This window comes from Hylobates moloch, unplaced genomic scaffold (genome assembly GCF_009828535.3).
Source record: "Hylobates moloch isolate HMO894 unplaced genomic scaffold, HMol_V3 SCAFFOLD_8, whole genome shotgun sequence".
Lineage (NCBI taxonomy): Eukaryota > Metazoa > Chordata > Mammalia > Primates > Hylobatidae > Hylobates > Hylobates moloch.
The window spans coordinates 45,943,911-45,971,560 of record NW_026652283.1 but is presented as its reverse complement, the minus strand read 5'-3'; the positions used below and the strand labels follow the sequence as shown (position 1 = coordinate 45,971,560).

Sequence of the window (27,650 nt, the reverse complement as noted above, 5' to 3'; positions counted from 1 at the left end):
AAAAAATTAAACAAAGTCAGTTACACTTAAGAAGGTCTTTGATTAAGCAGTAAACTATATTAATTTTATTAAACCTTGGCTTGAGTACATGTCTTTTTTTTTTTTTTTTGAGATGGAGTCTCATTCTGTTGCCCAAGCTGGAGTGCAGTGGCATGATCTTGGCTCACTGAAACCTCCACCTCCCAGGTTCAAGTGATTCTCCTGCCTCAGCCTCCCAAGTAACTGAGAATACAGGCACATGCCATCGTGCCCAGCTAATTTTTGTATTTTTAGTAGAGACAGGGTTTCACTATGTTGGCCAGACTGGTCTTGAACTCCTGACCTCGTGATCCACCTGCCTCGGCCTCCCAAAGTGCTGGGATTACAGGCGTGAGCTACTGTGCCCGGCCCTTTTTGTTTTGTTTTGTTTTTGTTTTTGCTACCAAATATCCTAGTTTACTGAGTACGTGTCTTTTTAATATTCTGTATGATGAGATGGGAAGTACACATTTAACCCTTCTGTGCATACAAAAGAAGTATGATGGTTGTCTCCAAGAGAAACAGTTTTGTGATAGTTTGAGCTGCGAGTTGAACTACTGCTTTTTCATGGAGCACTATATTGAATCGAAAGAACTGGAGGTGGCTGCACAGTCATGGCAGAGGTGACCAAAGCCACATAATGTCCGTAGTTCATTCATCCATCCATGCCAAATGGATCATGGGGAAGGTGATTGGGACAAAAATGCAAAAGACTGCTAAAGTGAGAGTGACCAGGCTTGTTCTGGATCCCTATTTATTAAAGTATTACAATAAGCGGAAAACCTACTTTGCTCACGATGCCCTTCAGCAGTGCACAGTTGGGGATATTGTGCTTCTCAGAGCTTTACCTGTTCCACAAACAAAGCATGTGAAACATGAACTGGCCGAGATTGTTTTCAAAGTTGGAAAAATCATAAATCCAGTGACAGGAAAGCCCTGTGCAGGAATTACCTACCTAGAGAGTCCATTGAGTTCGGAAACCACCCAGCTAAGCAAAAATCTGGAAGAACTCAGTATCTCTTCAGCACAGTGGAGGGGGAGTGGAAGAAGGCGCTAAAGGGAAAGATTGACATGTTTATGTTATGGAAAAAGAAATTTTTCTAAGTTGCATCGCAAACTGTGTCCAGTTTATCTGTGATGTTTATGAAATAGCTAAAAGCAAATGAAGGGCATATTATGGTTTTTCATTAAAAAAAAAAAAGAACAACTGACCAACTATGCCTGCCAATGTATAAACAAAGTGAGCCAGTTGCTTCAAGGGAAACCACTAATAGTATTGGCTGCCAATGATAATATTTGAGCTTTGAAAAGAAAATTAAAATTTTGGGTTTTTCTTTTTTTTTTTTTTGAGATGGAGTCTTGCTCTGTAGCCCAGGCTGGAGTGCAGTGGCGCCATCTCGGCTCACTGCAAGCTCTGCCTCCCGGGTTCATGCCATTCTCCTGCCTCAGCCTCCTGAGTAGCTGGGACTACAGGCGCCTGCCCGGCTAATTTTTTTGTATTTTTAGTAGAGACAGGGTTTCACCGTGTTAGCCAGGATGGTCTCGATCTCCTGACCTCATGATCTGCCCGCCTCGGCCTCCCAAAATGCTTGGATTACAGGCATGAGTCACTGTGCCCAGCCAAAAATCAGAATTTTATAAAACTTATATCTGTCATCATCAGCTTCCCAGCTTTCTAATATTTAAGAATTTTTCTGATGAGATTGTTAGTGATATTAACAAATGTGATTTTAAAATATTGTATAATGAGTCAATGTTAGGAAGATCTGCAGAACTCTGTGAACCAATATTTTACATATTATTAGTATACCAAGATGCAAGGTCATGCATAGGTAAAATGTCCATTCAAAGTGCAAGTATTGTAACAAGGTACAAAATGTTCATTGATATAATTTCTGATTCTACATTGCAACAAACCTTTAACAAACTACCACTTATTGAATTTTGGTATAGTGTCAAAGAATACCTACAATTATATGAAAAGGCTATTAAAAGCTCTATCTCTTACCAACTATGTATCTATGTGAAGTCACATTTTTACGATATAATTAAACCAAAATAATATATCACAATAATGGAAAAATCAAGCTGTTTTCTATTAAGCCAGACACTAAAGAGACTATTCAAAAAGGTGAAACAATGGCATTCATCTCACTAAACTTTTTGTTTTGAAAACGTAGTTGGCTGGGCACAATGGCTCATGCCTGTAATCCCAGCACTTTGGGAGGTCAAGGTGGGCGAATCACCTGAGGTCAGGAGTTTGAGACTAGCCTGACCAACATGGAGAAACCCCATCTCTACTACAAATACAAAATCAGCTGGGTGTGGTGGTGCATGCCTGTAAATTCCAGCTACTCGGGAAGCTGAGGGAGGAGAATCGCTTGAACCCGGGAGGCAGAGGTTGCAGTGAACTGAGATCGTGCCATTGTACTCCAGCCTGGGCAACAAGAGTAAAACTCCGTCTCAAAAAAATAAATTCTTTTTCGATATGGTAAATATTGATAAATATAATCCATATAAACAAAAGCTTTCTGGGGTCCTCAGTAATTTTTAAGTATAAAGAGTCTAGAGATGAAAAAGTTTGAGAATTGTTGCCCTCAGGGAATAATTTAAAGTGAGTTGAAACTGAAGCAATCTCTCAACTACTTTCCACAATAGAAGAGAAAGCCCTCTAGTTCACTGAAAAACATCTGCTAGTTTAAACATAAGGATTTGAAATGGATGGCAGATACGGGGCTGACTGCTGTTCTTACTTATAATTAGTTCTTACCTTAAAACCATGCTGTAATTTCCAAGTCTTGGTTGAGGTAACACCAAAGAGAGAATATCTCTATGTTTCCATAGAGGGGTAGTCAGACTTCAGGCCTCCTGTGGCCAGATCAATCAGTTCACGGCAAGGCAAAGATAGGCTGGTTTTAGGATATGAGTGCCCCCCCCGCCTTTTTTTTTTCAGGGTCTAAGCAGACCTCCTTCTGGAAAAAATGACAAGTCCTAATCATTGACTGCTGTATCTGCAACACCAAGCATCTAAGACACTGCTTGGCACATATTAGGCACTCAATAGATATTGTTGAAGCCAGTCCTCCATGGCACATACCTGTAGTCCTAGCTACTTGGGAAGCTGAGGCAAGACGATCGTTGTGCCCAGGAGTTTGAGTCCAGCCTGGGCAGCATAAGCTGACCTCATTTCTAAAAATAAATGAATAAATATTGTTGAATGAAGTCAAGCTCCTTTATTTTTATTACAGAAATCATACTCTACCTTTTAACTGGCAGGAAGCTAAAGCAACTCGAGATTTAAGAGATGAATCAGGCCGGGAACGGTGGCTCACGGCTGTAATCCCAGCACTTTGGGAGGTCGAGGCGGGCGGATCACGAGGTCAGGAGTTCAAGACAATCCTGGCTTATCTGATGAAACCCCTTCTCTACTAAAAATACAAAAATTAGCCAGGCGTGGTGGTGCACGCCTGTAGTCCCAGCTACTCGGGAGGCTGAGGCAGGAATCACTTGAACCTGGGAGGCAGAGGTTGCAGTAAGCCGAGATTGTGCCACTGAACTCCAGCCTGGTAACAGTGAGACTCTGTCTCAAAAAAACAAAAAAAATTAATTAATCGAAAAAAAAAGGAAGCTTTCAAAAGATTAGGAAATTGCAGGAATGCATGGGAAAAAGAGAATGGCTATTGGTCCTGTTATCTAGTGCAACTTGATAAACAACTCCAAACTGTAGAGCTTAGAACAACAATTATTTTATTATCTATTGGCCATTTTTAAATATTTGTTTTATTTACTTAGAGATACTGTCTCTTTGTTACCCAGGCTGAAGTGCAGTGATACCATATTGGCTCACTGCCACCTCTGCCTCTTGGGCTCCAGCGATCCTCCTGCCTCAGCCTTCCAAGTAGCTGGAACCCTACAGCGCACCACCACACCTGACTAATTTTTGTATTTTTAGTAGAGAGGGTGTTTCACTATGTTGCCCAGGCTAGTCTCAAACTCCTGGGCCCAAGGGATCCATCCGCCTTGCTTCCTAAACTGCTGGGATTACAAGCGTGAGCCACCACACCTGGCCTATTATTGTTTTGTTAAAAGCAGGGTCTCGGCTTTGCAAATGCAGCCACCGGGGCCAGGAGCTCTGTACTATCAGCCATGGTTAACCCCACCGTGTTCGACATCGCTGTGGAGGGCAAGCCCTTGGGCCGCGTCTCCTTCGAGCTGTTTGCAGACAAGGTTCCAAAGACAGCAGAAAACTTTCGTGCTCTGAGCAATGTAGAGAAAAGATTTGGTTATAAATGTTCCTGCTTTCACAGAATTATTCCAGGGTTTATGTGTCAGGGTGGTGACTTCACATGCCATAATGGCACTGGTGGCAAGTCTACCTATGCGGAGAAATTTGATGACGAGAGCTTCGTCCTAAAGCATACACATCCTGGCATCTTGTCCATGGCAAATGCTGGACCCAAGACAAATGGTTCCCAGTTTTTCATCTGCACTGCCAAGACTGAGTGGCTGGATGGCAAGCCTGTGGTCTTTGGCAAGGTGAAAGAAGGCATGAATATTGTGGAGGCCATGGGGCACTTTGGGTCCGGGAATGGCAAGACCAGCAAGAAGATCACCATTGCTGACTGTGGACAACTCTAACAAGTTTGGCTTGTGTTTTATCTTAACCACCAGACCATTCCTTTTGTAGCTCAGAAGAGCACCCCTTCACCCCATTTGCTTGCAGTATTTTTTTTTTTTTTTTTTTTTGAGACGGAGTCTCGCCCTGTCGCCCTCTCCCAGGCTGGAGTGCAGTGGCACGATCTCAGCTCACTGCAACCTCCACTTCCCGGGTTCAAGCAATTCTCTTTCCTCAGCCTCCCGAGTAGCTGGGACTACAGGCGCAAGCCGCCATGCCTGGCTAATTTTTTTTTTTTTTTGTATTTTAGTAGAGACGGGGTTTCACCATGTTGCCCAGGCTGATCTTGAACTCCTGAGCTCAGGCAATCTGCCTGCCTCAGCCTCCCAAAGTGCTAGGATTACAGACGTGAGCCACCACGCCCGGCCTGCTCTCAGTATCTTATCTTTGTGCTCTTGCTGCAGTTCCCTTTGGGTTCCACGTTTTCCTTGTTCCTTTTCATGCCTAACTGGATTGTAGAGTTAACTTTATGATCATGAAATAAAAACTAAAAAAAAAACAAACAAAACAGGGTCTCACTCTGTCGTCTAGGCAGGAGGAGTGCAGTGGCCCAATCATAGCTCACTGCAGCCTCGAACTCATGGGCTCAAGCGATCCTCCTGTTTCAGCCTCCCGAGCAGTTGGGACTACAGGCACACACTACCATGCCCAGCTAATTTTTACTTTTGTAGAGACTGGAGTCTCTCTCGCACAGGCTGGTCTTGAACTCCCGGTTTCAAGCAATCCTCCCACCTCAGCTTCCCAAATTGCGGAGATTACAGGCATGAGCCCCATGCCCTGCTGCCCCCAGTTTTGATGGCTAAAGTTAACGTGAGTGGCCCTGTTACAAACAGGAAGTCCTGGCAACCCCTGCAGGGGCATTCGGTGATTTTTTTTCACTAGCTAGCCAAAACTACGGCTTCCAATGAGCTTTCTTTCACTGAATGTACTCGAAGTCAGGTCTTAGACTTACTCCCTGAGGAAAGAGGCTGAGTTGTTCCGTCTGGGTTCCTGGCACCCTGCACTGGGAGGAATACTCAAAAGGCGTTGGTAATGTGTTAATGGACAGAGGGACACACGTGTCGAATGCTCCTCGGTGGCCCCGCCCCCTCCGGCCCCGCCTCCCCTCCTCTCCGCGGAGTGTGCTTCCCCTCCGTCATCCATCGCTCGGCGGTCGTCCCTTCTCCATGGGTCTGCTCTGCGCGTTCCATCGAGTTTCTCGGCCATCGCGCGCCTGCGCCATTGGGCTGTCAGTCAGAGGCGGCGTGGAGAGCGCTGGGAGCGGTTGCGGCGTGCGCGGAGCTGAGGTATAGCTGTGACTTCTGCCCTGCCAGGCCGCGCACGAGCTGGCGGACCCGGGTGAGCAGCGCGGTGGGGCCACTCATCTGAGGGAGGCGGGCATGTCGAACTGGGCCGAGGTGGACCCGAAGGGGTAGGAGAGGGTGCTGAGCCCCGAAGTTGTCAGCTCGACTCCCTGCTCGACCCGGTGTAGCTGTGTCCGAAGTAGAAGGGAGGTTGGGGGAGAATCCGAGCCAACCACCTTATGCAACAGATGGAGGAACTGAGTTTCTAATCTCAGCTACTCAAGAGTCTGAGGCAGGAGAATCGTTTGAACCTAGGAGGTGGAGGTTGCAGTGAGCCTAATTCGCGCCACTGCACTGCAGCCTGGGCAACATAGTGAGACTCTCCGTTTCAAAAAAAAAAAAAAGAAAAGAAAAGAAAGAAACGAAGTTTCGGGGAGGGGAGGTTCTGCTTAAAGTCACAGCGAGTGAGCGAGCACCAGACCGGTACCAGACGCCTTTGGCACTGTGCCTGCACTCTTTCAGCCTCAGCCCTTCATTCATTTATTCAGCCTGCCTTTAGTTGTTTGGATGCAGGGCAGTGAAATACAAGGAGGAATGCAGTGAGGTCTCTGCCTTCAGGCAGCACACGTGGAATGACAGACCAATTCTGATACAGTTTTCTTATCTATTTACAACTGGAAAAGGCATGAGTGCTATGATGCAGGCAAGTCTGAGATGCGGTGAACACCCTCTCCAAAGCTTGGGAGGGCAGCGAGACTCGTTGCCATGATTCCCGTCACCCATAGTCCTGGCAGTGACCTGAGCATTTGACAGTCTGCCCGGTAGCATGATTAGTTATGTTCATGATAACTATTCATGCTTCCTAAGTTGCCTTTCTTCACCCAGGGCCTCCTTGAGAGCTGGAACCTCAGTTCCTAGTGACCTGGGTTCTAATGCTTTTATGCATATATTTGAGTTTGACTCTTACACAGTTGTGAAGTTCACAGGTCCTCATTCCGCTCTGATTTCTGGCATCTGACTGGGAATACAGTGATGATGCACACACAGTCCAAGAAAGTCACTCTTAGACTCTTATATAGACATTTAAGAGACATTAATGTTATACTTAAGTACACATTTAAACACATATGTGCAATGAAACCCTGTAAAGGCTAACAGAATCTGCACATGGCAGAGTGGAAGCACTTCGGGAAAAGGAGTCACTTCTGGAGGGATGGGAACGGTTAGGAATGGCTTTGTAGGCAAGAGGATTCTTGAGCTGTCTTCAAAGTTTAATAGTTGATTACTAGACGCAAGAGAAAGGCAGACTTGGAAGCAACAGTAGCAGTGTGGAGACCAGAATTATGAAGCAGCAGCATGGCTCAGTTAGTACAAAGGCTTTCCATGATCTAGTCTCTGTCTAATAAAGCAAATACAAATATAGTGCTTCTCGTGGGATGGACATTATTTTGTCTGCTTTACATAGAATAACAAATTTAGTCTTAACAACAACTCTGTGAAGTGAAACTATAATTATCCCCATCATAAAATGCAAAAACTGAGGCGTAGAAAAGTTATGTAGTTTGCCCTAGTTCACACAGCTAATAATAAATAGTAGAGCTAGAATTCAAACCTAGGCATTCTGGCTCTACGGTCTGTGAACCTAACCACCAGGCTTCCTTCTAGAAGCCGAGGACACTGAGAGTTTTAAATGTCAGGCTCCTGATCGTACCACCTATGAGTTTCAGAATCATGACTCAAAGTCATCTTTTGACTCTTTTTTTTTTTTTTCTGAGACAGGGTCTCACTCTGTTGCCCAGGCTGGAGTGCAGTGGTGTGCAGCCTTAACCTTCCAGGCTCAGGTGATTCTCCCACCTCAGCCTCCCGAGTATCTGGGACTACAGGCGTGCGCCACCATACCTGGCTAATTTTTTATAGAGATGGGGTCTCACCATGTTTCCCAGGCTGTTCTAGAATTCCTGGGCTCAAGCGATTCTCCCATCTTGGCCTCCCAAAGTGCTGGAAGCATGAGCCACTGTGCCCGGCCATCTTTGGCTCTTTTTTTTTTTTTTTTTTGAGATGGAGTCTCGCTCTGTCGCCCAGGCTGGAGTGCAGTGGCGCAATCTCGGCTCACTGCAAGCTCCGCCTCCCGGGTTCACACCATTCTCCTGCCTCAGCCTCTCCCAGTAGCTGGGACTACAGGCGCCCGCCACCATGCCCGGCTAATTTTTTGTATTTTTAGTAGAGATGGGGTTTCACCGTGGTCTCGATCTCCTGACCTCGTGATCCGCCCGCCTCGGCCTTCCAAAGTGCTGGGATTACAAGCGTGAGCCACCGCGCCCGGCCGACTCTTTTTTATTTTTATTTTTTTTTGAGACGGAGTCTCGCTCTGTTGCCCAGGCTGAAGTGCGAGTGGTGTGATCTCAGCTCACCGCAGCCGCTGCCTCCCAGGTTCAAGTGATTCTCCTGCCTCAGCCACCCGAGTGGCTGGGATTACGGGCACCTGACACCATGCCCGGCTACTTTAAAAAATATTTTTAGTAGAGGCCGGGCGCGGTGGCTTGCACCTGAAATCCCAGCACTTTGGGAGGCCGAGGCAGGTGGATCACCTGAGGTTAGGAGTTCAAGACCAGTGTGGGCAACATGGTGAAACCCTGTCTCTACTAAAAATCCAAAAAATTAGCCATGCATGGTGGTGGATGCCTGTAATCCCAGCAACTTGGGAGGCTGAGGCAGGAGAATCGCTTGAACTCGGGAGGCAGAGGTTGCAGTGAGCTGAGATCATGCCATTGCACTCAACCTGGGGAACAAGAACTCTGTTTCAAAAAAAAAAAAACAAAAAAATTTTTAGGAGAGACAGAGTTTCACCAAGTTGGCCAGGCTGCTCTTGAACTCCTGACCTCAGGTGATCCGCCTGCCTGGGCCTCCCAAAGTGTTGGGATTACAGGTGTGAGCCACCGCGCCCAGCTCATCTTTTGACTCTTAAGGGTCCAGTGCTCTTTTCATAATAACATTAGATGTGGTGGATGTTATATAATGCCAAAATGAAATTAAATTACACTCTGAGGCAATGCTTGCTAGAATCTAAATGACCATATCTTTACATTGTGAATGTTATGCAAGAGCCTTCACTTTGTGCCTTGGGTATAGTAGGTGTTAAGTGCTGCACTTTAGATGTTGATGTGCTGGACCCAGGAGTAATAATAATTATAGTAAAGTTGCAACATTATTTGGCAATTTGATGTTGGATAGATTGTTTCTTCTGAATGGTACATTTTAACACATTTGTTTTTAAAATTACATCATTGTTGTAAGTCAGAGAAAGTACTTTCAGTTTAAATCAATAAAGATCGGTCAAGTGCAGTGGCTCATGCCTCTAATCTCAGCACTTTGGGAGGCCCAGGCAGGAGGCTTGAGGCCAGGAGTTTGAGACCAGCCTGGGCAGCATGGTGAAACCCCATTTCTATAAAAAATTAATTAAAAGAATTATACAGGTGGCCAGGTGCAATGGCTCATACCTGCAATCCCAGCACTTTGGGAGGCTGAGGTGGGCAGATCACCTGAGGTTGGGAGTTCGAGACCAGCCTGACCAACATGGAGAAACCCTGTGTCTACTAAAAATACAAAATTAGCTGGGCGTGGTGGTGCATGTCTATAATCCCAGCTACTTGGGAGGCTGAGGCAGGAGAATCACTTGAACCCGGGAGGCGGAGGTTGTAGTGAGCTGAGATCATGCCACTGCACTCTAGCCTGGGCAACAAGAGAGAAACTCTGTCTCAAAAAAAAAAAAAAAAAAATGCCAGGCATGGTGGCACCCACCTGTAGTCCCAGCTACTCCAGAGGCTGGGGCAGGAGGATTGCTTTAGTGCAGGAGGTTGAGGCTGCAGTGAGCCATGATCTTACTACTGCACTTCCAGACTGGGCAATGGAGCGAGACTCTGTCTCTAAATAAATAATAAATAAATAGGATTGGTGCTGTGGCTCACACCTGTAATCCCAGCACTTTGGGAGGCCGACTCAGGTGGATCACCTGAGGTCAGGAGTTTGGGACCAGCCTGGCCAACATGGTGAAACCCCATCTCCACTAAAAATACAAAATTAGTCGGGCATGATGGCCCATGCCCGTGATCCCAGCTACCCGGGAGACTGAGGCAGGAGAATCGCTTGAACTTGGGAGGTGGAGGTTGCAGTGAGCCGAGATCACGCCATTGCACTCCAGCCTGGCAACAAGAGTGAAACTCCATCTCCAAAAATAAATATATAAATAAAGATTTGTGACCTTCTACTGTGCCTGTGTTCTGTGGCAGTTTCTGTAAAGAGATTCTTTTCAGAGTCGAATAGGTTTGTTTATTACTTTGAGTTTGGAAAAAGGAATTAACAGTTTGGTTTATTTTTATAATTGTGTTCTGTAAATCTAGGTTCAGATACAAGCCTAAGTTTGTGTTTATAGTGATATCTTTAAAAATTGGAGGAATAAGATGAGCCGAAGGCTGAATTATTGGAGGAGTCTTAAGTCATTTCATACTTTTCAGAAGCCTAACATGCTTGTGTTTCTGCTGTTAATTCTAGTCAGATATCTTTTAATATTTTCTTTTTTCTCTCTCTTTTTTTTTTTTTTTTTTTTGAGACAGGATCTCACTCTGTCACACAGGTTGGAGTGCAGTGGTCCAATCTCGGCTCACTGCAACACCTGCCTCCCAGGCTCAAATGTTCCTCCCACTTCAGCTTCCCAAGTAACTGGAACCATAGGCAGAAGCCACCACGCCTGGCTAATTTTTTGTATTTTTGGTAGAGATGGGGTCTCGCCATGTTGCCCAGGCTGGTCTCGAACTCCTGAGCTCATGTGATCCACACACCTCAGCCTCCCAAAGTGCTGGGATTATAGATGTGAGCCACCTCACCCAGCCTAATATTTTCAAAGAATAAAAATTCATACATCAGAAGTCCACTTGGTAAACTCTTACTTCTTCAGAGTCAATTCAAGCATCACTTCCTATAAAAACTTCTCTGTGTTTTCAATGAAAACTAGGTGTTCCTTTTATTGTATGCCCACTGCATCTTGGATATTTTTCTGCTGTGGCACTAATGACATATATTGTGATTTACTGAATTTGTCTTCTCCACTTAATTGTGAATAACTCAAGGGCAAGGCCCCTTCATTCCTATCCTCCCACTTTTACCAAGGATAGAACTGAGAATACATATTGGTAGACATAATGTTTATCTGCAGCTAAGCTTTTCTTACTCTGATTGCTGGAGTTGGGAATTATGCATTTGACATAGTGGGTATCAGTAACCTAAATAAAAATAGGCTAGTACTGTGTGTGCTTTGATTTTTGTTACATTGGTTTTTGTCTGTTAATTGTTTTTTCTGTACTTGCAGTTTGTAAAAATGGAATTTCAAGCAGTAGTGATGGCAGTAGGTGGAGGATCTCGGATGACAGACCTTACTTCCAGCATTCCCAAACCTCTGCTTCCAGTTGGGAACAAACCTTTAATTTGGTACCCGTTGAACCTGCTTGAGCGTGTTGGATTTGAAGGTGAGCTATGACAAAGTGAGCTGTGAACTCGTAAAACTTTTAGGAGATTTGATCCCCATGATTTGTCAGCGTTATGAGAATGAGAGAGGGTGACTAGAACTCGTTGGCTGAAGACTGGCTTCTTTAAGGAATGTAGGAGTACTCTATTGCTGTGTGAAAAAGGTTGCGAGGATAGCACTAAGTGTTGTTATGGAGCTGATGTCCACAGTGATCCAAGACGAACTCTGTAAGGATATCAGAAAGAGCAGATTGAGACTCTTAAATGCCTCATAGTCAGTACTTACTGAGAATCTACTATGTACCAGGTAATATTTGTATTATCTGATACATAATATATATGTTTTAAATTTTGTTTTGATGTAAGTACCAGGTTATATATTAAGCATGGAGGTACAGAGTTGAAAAGATAGCTCAGGCCCTGACTTCCAGAACTTTAAAGTCTAGTGATCCTCTCTACTTTTTGCTTAGGTAACTAGGTAGATAGTTATGCCATTAAGTAGGAAAAGGAATAGGAGACAAGGAACAGTTGTTTTTTTTTTTTTTTTTTTTGAGACAGGGTCTCACTCTGTCACCCAGGCTGGAGTGCAGTGGCACAATCTCGGCTCACTACAACCTCCACCAGGGTTCAACCTCTCCCGGGTTCAAGTGATTCTCCTGTGTCAGCTTCCTGTGTAGCTGGGACTACAGGCGTGTGCCACCATGCCCGGCTAAGTCTTTTAATCCAAGATTCCTCATTTGTATTTTTAGTAGACAGGGTTTCACCATGTTAGCTAGAATGGTCTCGATCTCAGGACCTCGTGATCTGCCCACCTTGGCCTCCCAAAGTGCTGGGATTACAGGCATGAGCCACTGGGCCTGGCCAGGAAAAGGTTTTAATGAATTTTATTTTCATTAAAATAATGAGTTCAGCTTTGGTCACATTGAGTTTGAGGTGTCCTACATTTAGATATAATAAATCAGGGTGCCAAAGCCTGAGGCCCAGTCTTGTGATCCAGTGTTCATTCCATTATTAGAGTTGCCTCCTATAGGAAGGGGTGGTAGCTTAATAGCTCTCTCTTTGTATTGAATGAAGATTTAAAATGTTGGAGTCTCACCGTCGCCCAGGCTGGAGTGCAGTGGTGTGATCTCAGCCCACTGCAACCTCCACCTCCCAGGTTTAAGCAATTCTCCTGCTTCAGTCTTCCGAGTACCTGGGACTACAGGCGTGTGCCACCACTCCTGGCTAATTTTTTTGTGGGTTTAATAGAGATAGAGTTTTGCCATGTTGTCCAGGCTGGTCTTGAACTTCTGACCTCAAGTGATCTGCCTATCTTGGCCTTCCAAAGTGTTGGAATTACAGGTGTGAACCACTACGCATGGCCCCCTTTGGTTTTTTTGTTTTTTTGAGACAGAGTCTTGCTCTGTTGTCCAAGGCTGGAGTACAGTGGCATGATTTCAGCTCATTGCAACCTCTGCCTCCTGGGCTCAAACGATCCTCCCATCTTAGCCTCCCGAGTAGCTGCGACTACATGCACGCCACCACACCTGGATAATTTTTCTTTCTTTCTTTTTTTTGGCAGAGACAGGGTTTCGCCACGTTACCCAGGCTGGTCTTGAGTTCCTGGGCTGAAGTTATCTGCCCGCCTTGGCTTCCTAGAGTGTTTTTTGTATTTCTTCCCATTTGTATTTTTGATGACTGTTCTTCTGAATTCTTCATATCAAGGAAAAGTGGCATATAATATATTAAAGTGTGGGCACCATTCATATAGACCTGAGGTTTTTTATTTTTATTTATTTATTTTTTTTGAGACAGACTCACTCTGTTACTCAGGCTGGAGTGCAGTGGGGTGATCTTGGCCCACTGCAGCCTCCACCTCCCAGACTCAAGCAATCCTCCCACCTAAACCTCCAGTTTTTGGGAGTTTTTTTTATAGAGACAAGGTTTTGCCATGTTGCCCAGGCTGGTCTTGAACTCCAGGGCTCAAGTGATCCGCCTGCCTCGGCCTCCCAAAGTGCTGGGATTTACAGGCGTGAGCCACTGCGCCCAGCCAGCATGTCTTTTAATCGAAGATTCCTCATTTGTAAGATGAGATTGTTCTAAGAATTAACTGGGGGAGGCCATATGCAATGGTTCACATCTATAATCACAACACTTTGGGAGGTCAAGGCTGGCGGATCCTTTGAGCCCAGGAGTTGGAGACCAGCCTGGGCAACAGAGTGAAACCTCATCTCTACAGAAAATATAAAAATTAGCCAAGCATGGTGGCACATGCCTATAGTCTCAGCTACTTGGGAAGCTGAGGTGGGAGGATTGCCTGATCTTGGGAGGTTGAGGCTGCAGTGAACTGCGATAGTGCCACTGCACTCCAGCCTGAGTGGCAGAGTGAGACCCTGTCTGTGAAAAAAAAAAGAATTAATTGGGGGAATGCAGGTAAAACACATTGAAAAGGCGCAATAATATTAGCAATTGTTATTACACCTAGAAATAGACCAAATCTAATTGAAATAGTGAAACCACTGTCTACATGAATAAGTTTTTGTTTTTCTTTCTTTTTTTCTTTTGTCCTATAGAAGTCATTGTGGTTACAACCAGGGATGTTCAAAAGGCTCTATGTGCAGAATTCAAGATGAAAATGAAGCCAGATATTGTGTGTATTCCTGATGATGCTGACATGGGAACTGCAGATTCTTTGCGCTACATATATCCAAAACTTAAGGTGAAAGGCAATTTTTTGACTCTTCTTGTTTATTGAAGATAGATAATATCTTTTTTTTTTTTTGAGACGGAGTCTTACTCTGTCGCCCAGGCTGGAGTGCAGTGGCGCAGTCTCGGCTCACTGCAAGCTCCGCCTCCCGGGTTCACGCCATTCTCCTGCCTCAGCCTCTCCGAGTAGCTGGGACTACAGGCGCCCGCCACCACGCCCGGCTAATTTTTTTTTTGTATTTTTAGTAGAGACGGGGTTTCACCATGGTCTCGATCTCCTGACCTCGTGATCCGCCCGCCTTGGCCTCCCAAAGTGCTGGGATTACAAGCGTGAGCCACTGCGCCCGGCCGAAGATAGATAATATCTTATGTTTTCCCAGTGCATTATAGTTTTTTTTTATTTTGTTTTTATTTATTTTTATTTTTTTGAGATGGAGCCTCGCTCTGTCACCTAGGCTGGAGTGCAGTAGTGTGATCTCAGTTCACTGCAACCTCCACCTCCCGGGTTCAAGCAATTCTCCTGCCTCAGCCTCCCAAGTAGCTGGGATTACAGGCACACGCCACCATGCCTGGCTAATTTTGTATTTTTAGTATAGGTAGGATGTTGGCCAGGCTAGTCTCGAACTCCTGACCTCAGGTGATCCACCCACCTCAGCCTTCCAAAGTGCTGGGATTATAGGCGTGAGCCATCATGCCTGGCCCCCAGTGCATTATAGTTTACAAAACTTTATTTCTAATATATTTTTACATCACATTGTTACCCATGTACTCTTCAGTTGCTCTTTGATTTGGTTACTAGTAAAGATTTAGACATTCATTTGTCGTAGTCACTGGTTTCCAATGTTTTTGAGTAATAGTACATTTTTATTAAAAAAGAAAAAAAAGACATACTCTAGGCCAGGCACAGTGGCTCATGCCTGTAATCTCTTTGGGAGGCCAAGGCAGGTGGATCACTTGAGGTCAGGAGTTTGAGACCAGGCTGGCCAATGTGGTAAGACCCTGTCTCTACTAAAAAGACAAAAATTAGCTGGGCACAGTGGTGCACATTTGTAATCCTAGCTACTGGGGAGGCTGAGGCAGGAGAATCGCTTGAACCCAGGAGGTGGAGGTTGCAATGAGCCGAGATCATGCCACTGCACTCCAGCCTGGGCAACAGAGTGAGACCCCATCTCAAAAAAAAAAAAAAAAAGATATACTCTAAATGTACTTCAAAAGATTCCATTCATATGAAGTTCATGAACAAGCCTTGTTAATGTATAAATCAGAGGAGCAGTTGACTCTGCAGGTGAGGATTGACTAGAAAGAAGCACAAAGGAACATTCAAAAATTCATAGACCTCCCATGTAATATTTGAACTTTTAGTTACCTTTGGTTAAGAAACTAAGGAGCACATAGATAATGAGAACATAGTCTCCCCAGTGGTTTGTGGCCCATGAGCTGAGAAAGATCCACTGTAGATTGTTCTAAAATTGTTTTTCTTTGGAAAAAATTCAATCGTTGTGATGTTGCCATATTACTTGAAATGGGAGACAAACTTTCTTCTGTTATTTCTGGTGATTAAACGGATGTGTTATTTTCAACTGACTTTTGTACTATAAAACAAAAAATTAATGCAAATATGTAAATGGCTTTCCCACCCCTTTTATTGAGGAATAATTTATACACAGTAAAATGCACAGATACTAAATATACACCTAGATTACCATTATCCAAATCTAGAACAATTCCATCACCCCTGAAAGTTCCTTTGTGCTTCTTTCTAGTAAGTCTCCAATCTTCAGAGTCAACCACTCTTCTGTTTCTATCACTATATATTAATTTTATTTGTTTATAAACTTCATATAAATGGAATCATACAATTTTGTTCTGACTAGTTTTGTTCAGCATATTTTTCAGGTTCATTCATGTTATTGAAAGTATAACTAATCTGTTCCTTTTTATGCTGAGTAGTATTCCATTGAATGAATATACTACTATTTATTTATTTATCCTCCTATTGACAGTTATTTGGATTGTTTCTAATTTTTGGCTATCATGCATAAAGCTATTATGAGCATTGTTCTGCAGGTCTTTTTTGTGAAAATATTCTACAGGCTGTAGGGTTTACTTTAATGGAAACTAGCAGTTTTCTAAAGTGATTGTACCATTTTATACTTTCATCAACAGTTTGTAAGAGTTGCGTTTGCTTCACGTCTTCATCAACACTTGGTGTTGTCAGTCTTGTTAATTTTAACCATTCTAGTAGGTATGTATGTAGTGGTATCTCATTGTGGTTTTAATTTACATTTCCCTGATGGTAATGATGCTCAACACCTTTCCATGTGTTTATTGGCCATTTATATATGTTCATGAAGTGTCTGTTCAAAGCATTTGTCTATTTTTTAATTGAGTTGTTTGCGTTTCCATTATTGATTATAGGAATTCTTAATATAGTCTAGATGCAAGTCTTTTGTGAGATATGTGTTGTGAATATTTTCCGCCAGTCTGTGGCTTGTCTTTTTATTTAATGGTGTCTCTTGAAGAAAAGTTTTTAATGATGATGAAATCCAAATTACTGATTTTTTCTTTTATGGTTATTGCTTTTTGTGTCCGGCCTAAGAAGTCTCTGCCCGTCTGACCTTTGTGTAGATGTTCTTTTATGGTTTTGTCTTTGTTTTGTATTCTTTTTGAGACAGAGTCTTGCTCTCTCACCCAGGCTGAGTGCAGTGGTGCAATCTCCACCTCCACTGCACCTCCTCACTGCACCACCTCACTGCAGCCTCCACCTCCCAGGTTCAAGTGATTCTCGTGCCTCAGCCTCCTGAGTAGCTGGGATTACAGGTGTGTGCCACCACACCTGGCTAATTTTTGTAGTTTATAGAGACAGGGTTTCACCATGTTGGCCAGGCTGGTCTCGAACTCCCGGGTTCAAGTGATCTACCCACCTTGGCCTCCCAAGGTGCTAGGATTACACACATGAGCCACCTCACCCAGCTCAGATTTGACATCTTAATATTGAATCTTTTGATCCTTGAACATGGTATATATAGTCATGTGCCACATAACGATTTTTGGTCAGTGACTGGCCACATATGTGGTCCCATAATACCGTATTTTTACTGTACCTTTTCTATGTTTAGATATGTTTAAATACACAAATACTTACCATTGTGTTACAATTACCTATGGTATATAATAACATATTATACAGGTTTGTTGCTTAGGAGCAATAGGCTATACCATATAGCCTAGGTATGTAGTAGGCTATACTATCTAGGCTTGTGTAAGTACATTCTGTGATGTTTGCACAACGAAATCACCTAACAATGCATTTCTCAGAACATACTGCATTTCTCAGAACATATTGCTGTCATTAAGTAACACATAATTGTGTATCTATTTAAGTTTCCCTTAATTTCTCTTAACTGAGTTTTATAATTTTCAGTGATGATTTTTTTTTTCTTGATACAGCCTTGCTCTGTTGTCCAGGCTGGAGTGCAGTGGTGTGATCAAGGCTCACTGCAGCCTCAACCTCCTGGGCTCAAGTGATCTCTACATCAGCCTCCCGAGTAGATGGGACTACAGGCACATGCCACCATGCACAGCTAATTTTTTAGATATTTATTTTAGTAGCGACGTCTCACTGTGTTGCTCAGGCTAGTTTCAAACTCTGGGGCTCAAGCTGTCCTCCCACTTCAGTCTCCTAAAGTGCTGGGATAACAGGCATGAGCCACCACACCCAGCCCAATGTAGAAATTTTGAACATGTCTTGATAAATTTATTCCTAGGTAAATATTTTTAATGATATTGTAATTGGTATTTTTTCTATTTTCAATTGTTTATTGCTTGTATATAGAAATACAATTGATTTTTGTATTTTGGCATTATGCGCTGTGACCTTTTAAATTACAGATTTGTTTAGGACCTTATCATCATATTGCCTGCAAATAAAAGCAGTATTATATCTTCCTTCTTAATCTTTATTCTTTTTAAAAATTAAATTACGTTGGCCGGGCGCGGTGGCTCACGCTTGTAATCCCAGCACTTTGGGAGGCCGAGGCGGGCGAATCACGAGGTCAGGAGATCGAGACCACGGTGAAACCCCGTCTCTACTAAAAATACAAAAAAATTAGCTGGGCGTGGTGGCGGGCGCCTGTAGTCCCAGCTACTCGGAGGGGCTGAGGCAGGAGAATGGTGTGAACCCGGGAGGCGGAGCTTGCAGTGAGCCAAGATTGCGCCACTGCACTCCAGCCTGGGCGACACAGCGAGACTCCATCTCAAAAAAAAAAAAAAAAAATTAAATTAAATTACGTTAATTTTATTTTTCGAGACAGTCTCACTGTGTCACCCAGGCTAGTGTGCAGTTGTGTAGTCACAGCTCACTGTAGCCCCAAACTCCTGGGCTCAAGCAGTCCTCCCACCTCAGGCTCCCAAGTAACTAAGTAACTAGGACTACAGGCATGGGCCACCATGCCCGGCTAATTTCTTTTTTTTCTTTTTAGACCAGGGTCTTACTTTGTTGTCCAGGCTGGAGTGCAGTGGCTCGATCACGGCTCACTGTAACCTTGACCTCCCCAGGCTCAGGTGATCCTCCTACCTAAGCCTCACAAGCAGCTGAGACTACAGGCATGCACCACGATACCTGAACTTTTTTTTTATATATACAGACAGGATCTCACTGTATTGCCCAGGCCTGGTCTGGAACTCCTGGACAAAAGTGATACCCTTAACCTTGCCCTCTCAAAATGCTGTGATTACAGGCATGAGCCACCATGCCCAGCTCTCTAAAAAAAAAAAAAAAAAAAAAAAAATTGTCTCATTGCCCTGGCCAGGACCTCCAGTACAATGTATATAGGCATTTCCATTCACTTTTGGCCTTCCTTCTACTTTTCTGTATTTTCTCTCAAGTGGATTTTGGGTGCTTCTGATTAGAGTGGGGGCTTCCAATACAATAATGTTGGGTGTGTTGCTTTCTGGAGTACGGCTGATTATTTGTTTAGAGAATATTTGGGGAATTCCATTAGGGTAATGAGAAGAAAATTCGGGTCAAGTGTACAGTTCAGTGGTATTAAGCACATTTATAATGTTGTGCAACCATTACCACCCTACATCTCTATAACCTTCATCTTGTAAAACTGAAACTCTATTACCATTAAATACTAACATCCCCCTCCTCCTAGCCCATGGCAGCTACCATTCTACTTCCTATTTCTATGATTTTGATTACCTCTAAGTACCTCATGTAAGTGGAATCATAGAGTATTTGTCTTTTTTGATTTTTTTGAGACAGAGTCGCACTCTATCACCTTGGCTGGAGTGCAGTGGCATGATCTCAGCTCACTGCAGCCACTACCTCCCAGGTTCAAGCATGTCTTGTGCCTCAGCCTCCTGAGTAGCTGGAACTACAGGTGTGTGCCCTACTACACCCGGCTAGTTTTGGTATTTTTAGTAGAAATGGGGTTTCGCCATGTTGGCCAGGCTAGCCTCGAACTTCTGGCCTCAAGTGATCTGCCCACCTTGGCCTCCAGTATTTATCTTTTTGTGATTGGCTTACTTAGCATAACATCCTCAAGGTTCATCCATATTGTAGCATACTGCAGAATTTACTTCCTTTTCAAGGCTGAGGAATATTCTATTTTATGGATATACCACATTTTGCTTAGCCATTCATCCATCCACGGACACTTGGGTTGCCTCCACATTTTAGCTATTGTGAATAATGCAGCTGTGAATGTGGATGTACAAATATTTCTTTGAGACCCTCTTTCAGTTCTTTTGGTTTATACTGAGAAATGTAGTTGCTGGATTATATGCTATTTCTGTGTTTAATTTTTTAATGAACTGCCATACTATTTTCCACAGTGGCTATACCATTTTACATTCCCACCAACGGTGTACAAGGGCTCCAACCTCTTTCTCTCTTTCTTTTCTTTCTTTCTTTTCTTGTTTTGTTTTTGAGACAGGATTTCGTTCTGACACCCAGGCTGGAGTGCCATGGTGCGATCATGGCTCACTGCAGCATTGACCTCCCAGGGTCAAGCAATGCTCCTATCTCAGCCTCCTGAGTAGCTGGAACCATGGGCATATGTTGCCACACCCAGCTAACTTTTTATTTTTTGTGGAGATGAGGGGGTCTCACTATATTGCCCCCAAAATACAAAAATTAGCCAGGCATGGTGGCACACACCTGTAGCCCAGGTACTCAGGAGGCTGAGGTGTGAGGATTGCTTGTGCCCGAGAGGTGAAGGTTGCAGTGAGCTGAGATCGTACCACTGCACTCTAGCCTGGGCAACAGAGGGAGATTCTGTCTCAAAAAAATATATAAATAAAATAAGTGTGAGTGTGTGTGTGTATATTATTTTTTTTTAAACAGAGTTTTGCTCTTGTTGCCCAGGCTGGAGTGCAATGGTGTGATCTCGGCTCACCGCAACCTCTGCCTCCCAGGTTCAAGTGATTCTCCTGCCTCACCTTCCTGAGTAGCTGGGATTACAGGCATGGATCACCACGCCTGGCTAATTTTGTGTTTTTAGTAGAGATAGGGTTTCTCCATGTTGGTCAGGCTGGTCTCAAACTCCCGATCTCAGGTGATGCACCCACCTTGGCCTCCCAAAGTGCTGGGATTACAGGCATGAGCCACCATGTCTGGCTATATATATGTGTGTGTGTGTGTGTGTGTGTGTGTGTATACATTTTTTTTTTTTTTTTAGAGACAGAGTCTCACTATGTTGCCCAGGCTGGTCTCGAACTCCTGGGCTCAAGTGATCCTCCACCTTGTCCTCCCAAAGTGCTGGGATTACAAGTGTGAGCCACCATGCCTAGCCTATGGTTCCAGTTTCTCCACATCCTTCCCAATATTTATTTTCTGCTTATTTTTGTTTGTTTGTTTTTTGTTTTTGAGAAGGAGTCTTGCTCTGTTGCCCAGGCTGGAGTGCAATGGTTCAGTCTCGGCTTACTGCAACCTCTCCTCCCAGGTTCAAGCGATTCTCCTGCCTCAGCCTCCTGAGTAGCTGGGATTACAGGTGCATACCATCACGGCCAGCTAATTTTTGTATTTTTAGTATAGAGACGGGGTTTCACCATGTTGGCCAGGTTGGTCTCAAACTCATGACCTCATGATCCACCCACCTCAGCTTCCCAATGTGCTGGGATTACAGGCATGAGCCACCACACCCAGCCTATTTTTTTCTTAATAGTAGTCATCCCAATAAGCATGAGTTAGTATCTTACTGTAGTTTTGATTTGCAAAGAGCTTGGGATTTTTGGTGGTCTTCTCAGAGCTGTATTAGCTACCATCTAAAAGTTTAGAATGGATGTGTAAACTTTCTTTGCTCTATAATCTCTGAATTTTAGAAAAGTTATTTTTGGCCCAGTAAGCTAGAAATCTTGAAAGTCCCAGGCAAATAAGTTCCTCTAATACTTGGAGGCTTGAGAAGTAATAGTGGCAACTATTAGGAGAGAAGGCATGAGAAGGAAAGTAAAGTAACCTCCAAAGGGGCATTTTACTCTCCAAGTTACTGCCTTTTTGTATGACTTTGAATTTTTTTTTTTTTTTTTGGAGACAGAGTCTCGCTCTGTAGCCCAGGCTGGAGTGCGGGCTCACTGCAAGCTCTGCCTCCCAGGTTCACGCCATTCTCCTGCCTCAGCCTCCCGAGTAGCTGGGACTACAGATGCCTGCCACCAAGCCCAGCTAATTTTTTTGTATTTTTAGTAGAGACAGGGTTTCACCGTGTTAGCCAGGAGATTCACTAGATCTCCTACTTCGTGATCCGCCTGCCTCGGCCTCCCAAAGTGCTGGGATTACAGGCGTGAGCCACTGCGCCCGGCCATGACTTTGATCTTTTACTCCTTATTTTAGGGCTTCCCCTTGCACCTAAAATCAGAATCTTTACTAAGTCCTTCTGCAGTCTAATTTCTTTTCCTCCCTTACCTGTTCCCCCACATCATCTACACAGCATCTCTTACATATAATCCTACCTCTGAGCCATCTTCCAAGCTGTGACTTTGGCCAGCAAGTCTTTGCTAACTTTACTTGGTTTTTCCTTACTACAATAGCCCCTGAAATCCTGGCTTCATATCAGATTGCCTTCCAACCAGGAGTAGAAGGCAACAAGGCTAACTGTTGGAAGAACGTAAATAAATGCCCAAATAGCTGTTAGGAACTGAGCTAAGCCAAAATTCAGAATTAACTGATTAGAATTAACATAAACTTGTAGAAAGGGCAGTGGAAGTGCGTATAAACAGTTGAAGAAAGTGAGACAGCCTAAGAAGGAAGTTGTCAGTGTTTGCTAAGGGATGTAAGTTATCTCTCTAAAGGAGAAAGTTGTACTGAGCAGCTGTGCCATGCATGGCACAGTGGCCCTTTAAGCCCATGTTTTTTCTTCCCGTGTGCCCACAAAAGAGCTCCTAAACATTAAGAGGCTCTTTTGGTCTGTTTCCAATAAGATTTTAGGTAAGATAAGAACATTCCCTAAAAGTTTGGGGTTTATTAGCTTTTGGTTTTATCTTTACCCACTTCCTCCAGATTGAGTTTCCCAGCTATTATTGTGAGATCTTCATGTTTGACTTCTGTTCTCAGAGAAAGGCCAGAGTAGTACATTCACTTTATTTGGCTTTTTTTGGTTTAAACAATTTTTAACTTATAATCTTTTTCCTTTACCTTATATTTGCTAAATGTATTGCAGCCCTACTTATATGTGGAAACCTCCATCATATGTGCTTATAGGATATTGAAGTTGGATACCATATTTGCTAAGTTATGTTTTTTCACTTAGAGGACATATATTTCATTTGGTTTTATACTTTCTGGCACCATTTTCTACTTCATTTTGCTTTATCTAACCCCACAATTTTACTGATTTACTGGTTCTCACTTTTTATTTCAGCTACCCAAACCTCTTTCCCTGACTTATCAAGAGAGATTATTGGTTCATTCATTTTCCCAGGCCCTGGGTGAGTGAGCTCCACTCTTACAACTGACGTTGATAACATGAATGCTCTTAGATTTCATATTTTCTCCATAATAATGTTTCATATTTGTTGATAAATCATTCATTCTTTTTTTTTGTTTGTTTTGTTTTGTTTTTTTTGTTTTGAGACGGAGTCTTGCTCTGTCGCCCAGGCTGGAGTGCAGTGGCGCAATCTAGGCTCACTGCAAGCTCCGCCTCCCGGGTTCACGCCATTCTCCTGCCTCAGCCTCTCCGAGTAGCTGGGACTACAGGCGCCCGCCACCACGCCTGGCTATTTTTTGTATTTTTAGTAGAGACGGGGTTTCACCGTGGTCTCAATCTCCTGACCTCGTGATCCGCCCGCCTCGTCCTCCCAAAGTGCTGGGATTACAAGCGTGAGCCACCGCGCCCGGCCCATTCATTCTTATCTATGTCTAAACTCATTCATTTAGTAAATATTCAAAGTCAACTAATAATAATAATGCTAATTGCCATTTGTTAAACACAAGTTGTAGACCAGACATAGTTAATATTTTAACTTCTTATATGGAAATTTTAAAACATGTACAAAAGTAAACAACATTGCCCATTTATCTGTCACCCAGCATCAACAGTTAACAGCCTATAGCAAATCTTATTTTATCTATATTTTACCCAACTTGCTTTCTGTTCTTTTGAAGCAAACCTTAGACATATAATTTTATCTGTAAATATTTTAGAATATATTGTAAAAATAAGGGCACTTTTTAAAAATACCACTATCTCTTCTAAAAAACAGTAAAAAACCAAATCAATAATAATTCTTTGGTATCATTAAGTATCTAATCAGTATTTGAGTTTCCAGTTGCCTCATAAATATAATTTTGGCATGTTTTTCAAATGTGTTTGTTTAACTTAGGAAGTGAATAAGGATTACACATTACAGTTGGTTGAAATGTCTTTTAAGTCTGTTAATATATAGGTTTTCCCTCCATTTCTTTTTTTTCCCTCTTGTAATTTAATTGTTGAAGAAACTAGGTTTTTGGTATAGTTTTCCCACAGTCTGCATTTTGTTGATTTAATGAGTGTTTCTCTGTATGTATATTCTGTAAACTGGTAGTTGAACTTGAGGCTTGATTAGGTTTAGGTTTGAATTTTTGGCAAGGTAGTGGTGTGTTCTTCCATCTGAAGGTACATGATTATCTGGTTGTCTTTCCTTTTGTGATGTTAGCAGCCATTGATGATCATTGCACACCAGTCCCTATTCCTTGTGTCTCCAGTCATTTGTCTGAAGCTTATTTCTAATAGATTCCTAAAGGAGGGCGCATGATAATGCTCAGCAAGTTATCTGCTGCCTTTATGTTTCAAAGCCAATTTATTTGGATATAGAATCCGTGACTCACATGTTTTCCTTGAATATATTAAATGTATTTTTTTTTTTTTTTTTTTGAGATGGAGTTTTGCTCTTGTCACCTAGGCTGGAGTGCAGTGGTGCAATCTCAACTCACTGCAACCTCCGCCTCCCAGGTTTAAGTGATTCTTCTGCCTCAGCCTTCCAAGTAGCTGGGATTACAGGCACGCACCACCATGCCTGGCTAATTTTTATATTTTTAGTAGAGACGGGGTTTCACCCTGTTGGCCAGGCTGATCTCGAACTCCTGACCTCGTGATCCTCCCGCCTCGGCCTCCCAAAGTGCTGGGATTACAGGCGTGAGCCACCGTGCCTGGCCTTTTTTTTTTTTTTTTTTTTTTTTTTTGAGACAGAGTCTCGCTCTATTGCCCAGGCTGGAGTGCAGTGGTGTGATCTCGGCTCTTCGCAACCTCTGCCTCCCAGGTTCAAGTGATTCCCCTGCCTCAGCCCCTCAAGTAGCTGAGACTACAGGTGTGTGCCACCATGCCTGGCTAATTATTGTATTTTTATTAGAGACGGGGTTTCACCATATTGGCCAGGCTGGTCTTGAACTCTTGACCTCAAGTGATCCGCCTGCTTTGGCCTACCACAGTGCTGGGATTACAAGCGTGAGCCACCACGCCCAGCCACATTTATCATTTACTTACTTTAGCTTATTTTGAAATATTAAGCTATGGAGCGCCAGGCACGGTGGCTCACACCTGTAATCCCAGCACCTTGGGAGGCCAAGGCAGGCAGATCACGAGGTCAAGAGATCGAGACCATCCTGGCCAACATGGTGAAACCCCATCTCTACTAAAAATATAAAAATTAGCTGGGCATAGTGGCGTGCGCCTGTAGTCCCAGCTACTCGTGAGGCTGAGGCAGGAGAATCTCCTGAACCCAGGACACGGAGGTTGCGGTGAGCTGAGGTCGTGCCATTGCACTCCAGCCTGGCAACAGAGTGAGACTCCGTCTCAAAAAAAAGAAATATTAGGCTACGAATTTCATCTGTTTGTGGGCATGTCTTTCTTATATGTGCTTTCATTATAGGAATGTTATTTTAATCTTTAATATCTTTTTTGATAATAACTTTGTATGGGATTTGACTGTAATCGTTTTCTGTTTCTAATTTTTATCTGAAGTTGGTCTTTCTACATTTTCAGAAGAGAAGGGTGAGTCAGAACTGCTTTTTTAGCTTCACAGCTCTAGAGCCCCCTCTTTTAAGATCTTCCTCTACTGCTCCTTTATCTCCATTTTATCTGGCTTTTCTGGTTCCTGTGCTCTTGGATTGTCTTTATCCTGCTTAATTTAGATTCTACTCCTGGCAATTTCTATTTAGTGCCAGGCTTCTTCTTCTTTTATTTATTTATTTTTTTGAAACGGAGTCTCTCTCTGTAGCCCAGGCTGGAGTGGTGCAGTGGCATGATCTTGGCTCACTGTAAGCTCTGCCTCCCGGGTTCATGCCATTCTGCCTCAGCCTCCCAAGTAGCTGGGACTACAGGCACCCGCCACCACGCCTGGCCAATTTTTTATATTTTTAGTAGAGACAGGGTTTCACCGTGTTAGCCAGGATGATCTCCATCCCTGACCCTGTGATCCTCCCTCCTCAGCCTCCCAAAGTGCTGGGATTACAGGCCTGAGCCACTGTGCCTGGCCTTCATTTTTAAAGATAGTGTTTGGTTTGTTAGTTTTGAGAGTTCATAGGGCTAAGACTGCTCTAGCCCTTTCATATCTTACTGTGAATAGATAAGGGGACTGAGTCTTCAGAGTTTAATGGAAGAGTTAGTGATTGAACCGGTTCTCTTACTTCAAAGCCTACGCTCTTAACTATGCTTTACAGTCTAGGAGAGAAGTAAGAATACAGTATACACTTTTGGCCAGGCACGGTGGCTCACACCTGTAATCCCAGCACTTTGGGAGGCTGAGGTGGGTGGATTGCTTGAGGTCAGGTGTTCCAGACCAGCCTGGCCAATGTGGAGAAGCCTTGTCTCTACTAAAAATACAAAAATTAGCTGGGCGTGGTAGTGTGTATCTGTAGTCCCAGCTACTTAGGAGGCTGAGGCATGAAGATTGCTTGAACCTGGGAGGCAGAGGTTGCAGTGAGCTGAGATCGTGCCACTGCACTCCAGCCTGGGCAACAGAGTGAGACTCCGTCTCAAAAAAAAAAAAAAAAAAAAAAAAAAAAAAAAGATGCATTTGTGCATCTCAGATACCCAGGCTTTTTTGACTTATTGCCTCCAAAAGCATTAGTACTTTAGTACTAATTAGTACTTTAAGTACATTAGTAGCATTAGTTTTCTCCACTAAGCGTTAGTAGTCTTTATAATCTACTCTAACTCTAGACTTTTGGCTTTAGAACACGTTTAGTTCTAAACCTGTTCTAAAGATTCTACCAGGTTTACTTGGTCTGCTGTTTTCAAAATGTCTTTTTTTGAGTAGTGTTCTTTTCTGTGGTGTTCAGATATGTAGAATTTTATATGTAGATTCGATAGTTGTATGTATGTATAGAACTCTTTTAAAGTGTACAATTCAGTGGTTCTTAATATGTATAAACTCTGAATTATTTTTGTGTAAAACATACTTAGAAATGAGCAAATCTCCTAAAAGGACTCATGTAGTATCCTTGTCTTGCAGGTGTGCAGCTATTGCTTGCTGATCTCTTTCTCTAAGTGGAGGGAATTCCAGTCTTATAGGAGAAATTTTTGTCCTATGTCTAGAGCCATGTGAACAAGAAGTGTTGTTAAGTAAAGGTGCAGTCTGTGATCTGCACATAAAGCAAAGCTGGCTGACTCCTTGGACATGGATCCTGATCCATATTAGAGCTGTTGCTCTGACTATCTGGGGTAATCAGCCATTAGTGCTGTTTTTGTGTGCTTTAGAAACAGACTGCGATTATTCCTAAGTGTTTTGAGAACAAGTTAGTGAGGTATATTTTGGAGGCTTCAAGCAGACTACATCTATAATAGAGTTCTGTAGCCTATGTTTAAAGCATTTGTTTTATATTGCCAGTCTCATTGCTTCTTTTAATTTAGAAATTCCAGAGTTGATAATTCTCTATTTAATCTAGACAGGAATCTTTGGCTTCAAGCAAGCCTCATTTACCCTGTGCCTCAGTTTCACAACCAAAAAAGTAGGGATAATGATACCAACACACTAGTTGTTAGAGGTATAGTTAC

At 43.3% G+C, this 27,650-nt stretch overlaps 3 protein-coding genes across 3 annotated transcripts in view; all 3 read left to right on the top strand.

The window, feature by feature from the left end:
* Positions 1-646: 646 nt before the first annotated feature.
* Positions 647-1,075, top strand: LOC116473079 (small ribosomal subunit protein uS17m). The gene has a single exon (XM_032160634.2). The coding sequence runs from the start codon at positions 659-661 to the stop codon at positions 1,073-1,075; it is 417 nt and encodes a 138-aa protein (XP_032016525.1). The 5' UTR covers positions 647-658.
* Positions 1,076-4,158: 3,083 nt separating this feature from the next.
* On the top strand, positions 4,159-4,656 carry LOC116473080 (peptidyl-prolyl cis-trans isomerase A-like). The gene has a single exon (XM_032758240.1). The coding sequence runs from the start codon at positions 4,165-4,167 to the stop codon at positions 4,654-4,656; it is 492 nt and encodes a 163-aa protein (XP_032614131.1). The 5' UTR covers positions 4,159-4,164.
* Positions 4,657-5,928: 1,272 nt separating this feature from the next.
* Positions 5,929-27,650, top strand: part of EIF2B3 (eukaryotic translation initiation factor 2B subunit gamma) — a 135,058-nt gene continuing 113,336 nt past the window's right edge. Inside the window, exons 1-3 of the mRNA XM_032160632.2 lie at positions 5,929-6,031; positions 11,339-11,495; positions 14,046-14,191. Of these exons, the coding sequence (XP_032016523.1) occupies positions 11,348-11,495; positions 14,046-14,191 (294 nt within the window). The 5' untranslated portion in view covers positions 5,929-6,031; positions 11,339-11,347. The remainder of the gene's footprint in view (positions 6,032-11,338; positions 11,496-14,045; positions 14,192-27,650) is intronic.

Coding starts and splice junctions, on each gene's coding strand:
- LOC116473079 (XM_032160634.2), top strand. CDS start 659: ATGTCCGTAGTTCATTCATCCATCCATGCCAAATGGATCATGGGGAAG.
- LOC116473080 (XM_032758240.1), top strand. CDS start 4,165: ATGGTTAACCCCACCGTGTTCGACATCGCTGTGGAGGGCAAGCCCTTG.